The sequence below is a fragment of the Trypanosoma equiperdum genome (assembly GCF_001457755.1).
Source record: "Trypanosoma equiperdum strain OVI genome assembly, contig: ctg_381, whole genome shotgun sequence".
Lineage (NCBI taxonomy): Eukaryota > Euglenozoa > Kinetoplastea > Trypanosomatida > Trypanosomatidae > Trypanosoma > Trypanosoma equiperdum.
In genome coordinates this window covers 2,797-5,581 of record NW_027124289.1, presented here as the reverse complement: position 1 = coordinate 5,581, position 2,785 = coordinate 2,797, and the positions used below count along the sequence as shown (strand labels likewise).

General features: G+C 44.8%; 1 protein-coding gene across 1 annotated transcript; it reads right to left on the bottom strand.

Moving 5' to 3' along the window:
• Positions 1-1,019: 1,019 nt before the first annotated feature.
• TEOVI_000155500 (uncharacterized protein) lies at positions 1,020-2,483 on the bottom strand (the record flags this gene model as incomplete). Its single annotated transcript, XM_067224765.1, has 1 exon — positions 1,020-2,483. The coding sequence occupies one exon, from the start codon at positions 2,481-2,483 to the stop codon at positions 1,020-1,022; it is 1,464 nt and encodes a 487-aa protein (XP_067080866.1).
• Between the last annotated feature and the right edge of the window lie 302 nt (positions 2,484-2,785).

Below are 2,785 nucleotides of genomic sequence, written 5' to 3'. Positions count from 1 at the left end.
GGGGGGGGGAAATAGGAGCACCGAGAGCAAAACGAATCCTAAAATAAACGAAAGTTGAAGCAACAAACAGACAAAAAGAAAAAAAAACAAACGAAAAACAAAAAAGGCAAACACAACAACCGGAAGAATAATAAGATGAATGCAAACAAAATGGCAAATCCACGGCATCACCATATTTGAGACGGGGTCCGGTGGTTTTCTTTTTTATTTAAAATAATGCATTTTAAAGAAAAAGAAATAAAATCTAAAACAAAAAATGGTTCCCTGTCATTTAATGAACGCAATTACCTAACATATTTTTATTCTTCTATCGCCCACTCGTCTTTATTGTCTCTGTTTTACACGGCCTCTGCATCTCCGTAAGTTATACATGTTTTAAGGTTTATATAAATAAATGACAAAATATATAAATACTAAAACAATGCACTTAAGAGGTGTCGAGAGGGTTTATAAGCATACGCGTGTATGTGAGAAGTAAACGACAAACCGTGGCTTGAAAACCTTTTTTCTTCACGTTTTCTTCCCCCTCTCTAGAAAATGAAGTCTGTTCCTTCGATTTTTCCCACCCCCCCAAATCGAGCTCCTCATCAAAATAACACACACACACACAAAAAAAAAACAGACAAAACAAAACACGAACAAGGACGCGCGCCCACTCCAACTGAAATATTTTCCCTTTCCCTTCTTTTATTTTTTATTTTTCTCCCTTCCCCTCACCTTCTGTGAGCAGAATGCGACTTACTTCGGTACAACTAAAAAGAGAGATGAGGTTGCAGAACAGGGAGATAAATAACTCCTTCCCCCACCTCCAAAGCAACAAAAGACGAGAAAACGGGAGGAAAACAACAACAACAACAACAAAAAAGAGGACAGCTGCAAACACTCACACTCACTCATATATATAGACACACACACAAACATACATATACATATACCGACGAAAAAGAAAAAGAAAGAGCAAACGAAACACAATAAAGAAAGAACAACAACAGCAACAACAAAGGAAGTGACTGATACATTTAATTGCTAAAGAACTCAATGATATTTTGCACCATCGGCGATGTGGTGGACGCATTTACAGCCGAGAGAACGGACCGCCTTGTTGCCGCAATTTTCTCTGCCTCTGGTGGTGACAACAAAAGCTCGTGCTTCTTCAAGGAGTTGATGTGCGTCCGGAAGCGTCCTTCCACTGAAACCAAAACGCAGCGCTCAATTTCCTCTCGGCTAATGAAACGAGCAATTTCCCCATCAGGTTCCGATCTTCCCTGCGCTGCGGTGTCTGTGAGGGAATTAACACCGGTTGCTGCGGTCTCCCAACTGCCAGTGGTTGCCAGGGAATCGACTCCGTTGGACTGAAGCGACATATTCATTTCAGACCAGCCGCTGGTTCCCACTTCCCTTTCGCGAGGTGACGGAAGAAATGAAACAAATGCGCGGCTGTTTGTCGAGCGCTGCCGCCTCCTTAACCCAAGCGGTGTTGAATCAATCTCCAGCTCATTTATGGTAGCGTCCTCCGGTATGGGTTGATCGTCTCGCATTCGTATAGGCGCACTGACGCTCACGCAGCTGTCTGGCAGACGCCTTTCAAATGTTGGAAGTACCGCATGGAAGTCGGGTTTTATCAACACCTCACTCTCCTCATCCATTTCCCCAATCTCACTGAAGGTGCGGAAGGTGAGAGGAGTTTGAAAGCAGCCGTCATAAGCTGTTGAGAGTATGGACTGGTTTGATCGTGTCTCCGCTAGGGAGAAGGAAGCCTCCCTTACCACAAGGTTGTCAACAGCATGGTTTACAAAGACGGAAACATTATTGCACGCATCCTTCAAGGAGTGGCGCCCCTGTGGTGTCGGTCTAGATTTATCGTTTATTCGTCGGTAACCATCAAGAATTTGTTCAACAATGAATTGCAACCTGTCCTCACTGACACTTCTTCCCATGGGGACCGCGGAGAGGATGCGTGGGCGATCACTGATGAAACCGTAGTGCGTGTGGGGATGCTGCCGTTGCGCTAAATGATGCCGCTCATTCACCACTGGAATATCCCCGCCCACTGCCAAACAAGGTGTTTGTGGTGTTAGTACATCGGGAAGTAATGGTGTATTTTGCACTCCCTCTTTAATGCTGGCGTCCGGGCCGGGTTGCGGCTCCTGCTGCTCGTCCTTATCAACCACGTCTCTGCCGTACAAAGTGCACAGGAAGTCTACTACATTGTTCAAGAAATTCACGTTTCCCGATGACTTTTTTCGGGTGGGGTGCATTGCTCTGCTTGCTGCTCCGCTTGAAGCGTTAGTATCGTCCGTGAGAACCGAAACTCGATGACCGCTCGATGATCGACGATGCAACCGAGTATTGACGACATCTTTTGTAGCGGTTGATGGGTCCTCCCCTGACTTCTCAACGGTCAATCTTCGCACGCCTTCATCTCCTCTAGCTGCTTCCTCATTAAAGACTGGTGGAGTTATCGGTTCCGAACCTGCCGACATTTGGATAAGTGTCGGAGGGTAAAACAGAAAATTTCCTGAGTAACGGGCCGCCAACAGACTTGATACTTCGGTGATTCAAAGAAGTAGCAAAAAATAAAAAAAAAGAAGAAAGCGATGCAAAAATCTTGAGGAAATGGGGGAATTCATATGTAAGCTGAAGATGAGGAGCTAAACGAAGGAGCATCATCATTATCGTAGGATACAATGATCACATAACATTGCTCCTGAAACTGCTGTACTTGGGTCGAAGAGAAGCATGAGTCAGAGGTCCGTTGGTAAAAATGCAAAAGAAAAGAAAGTTA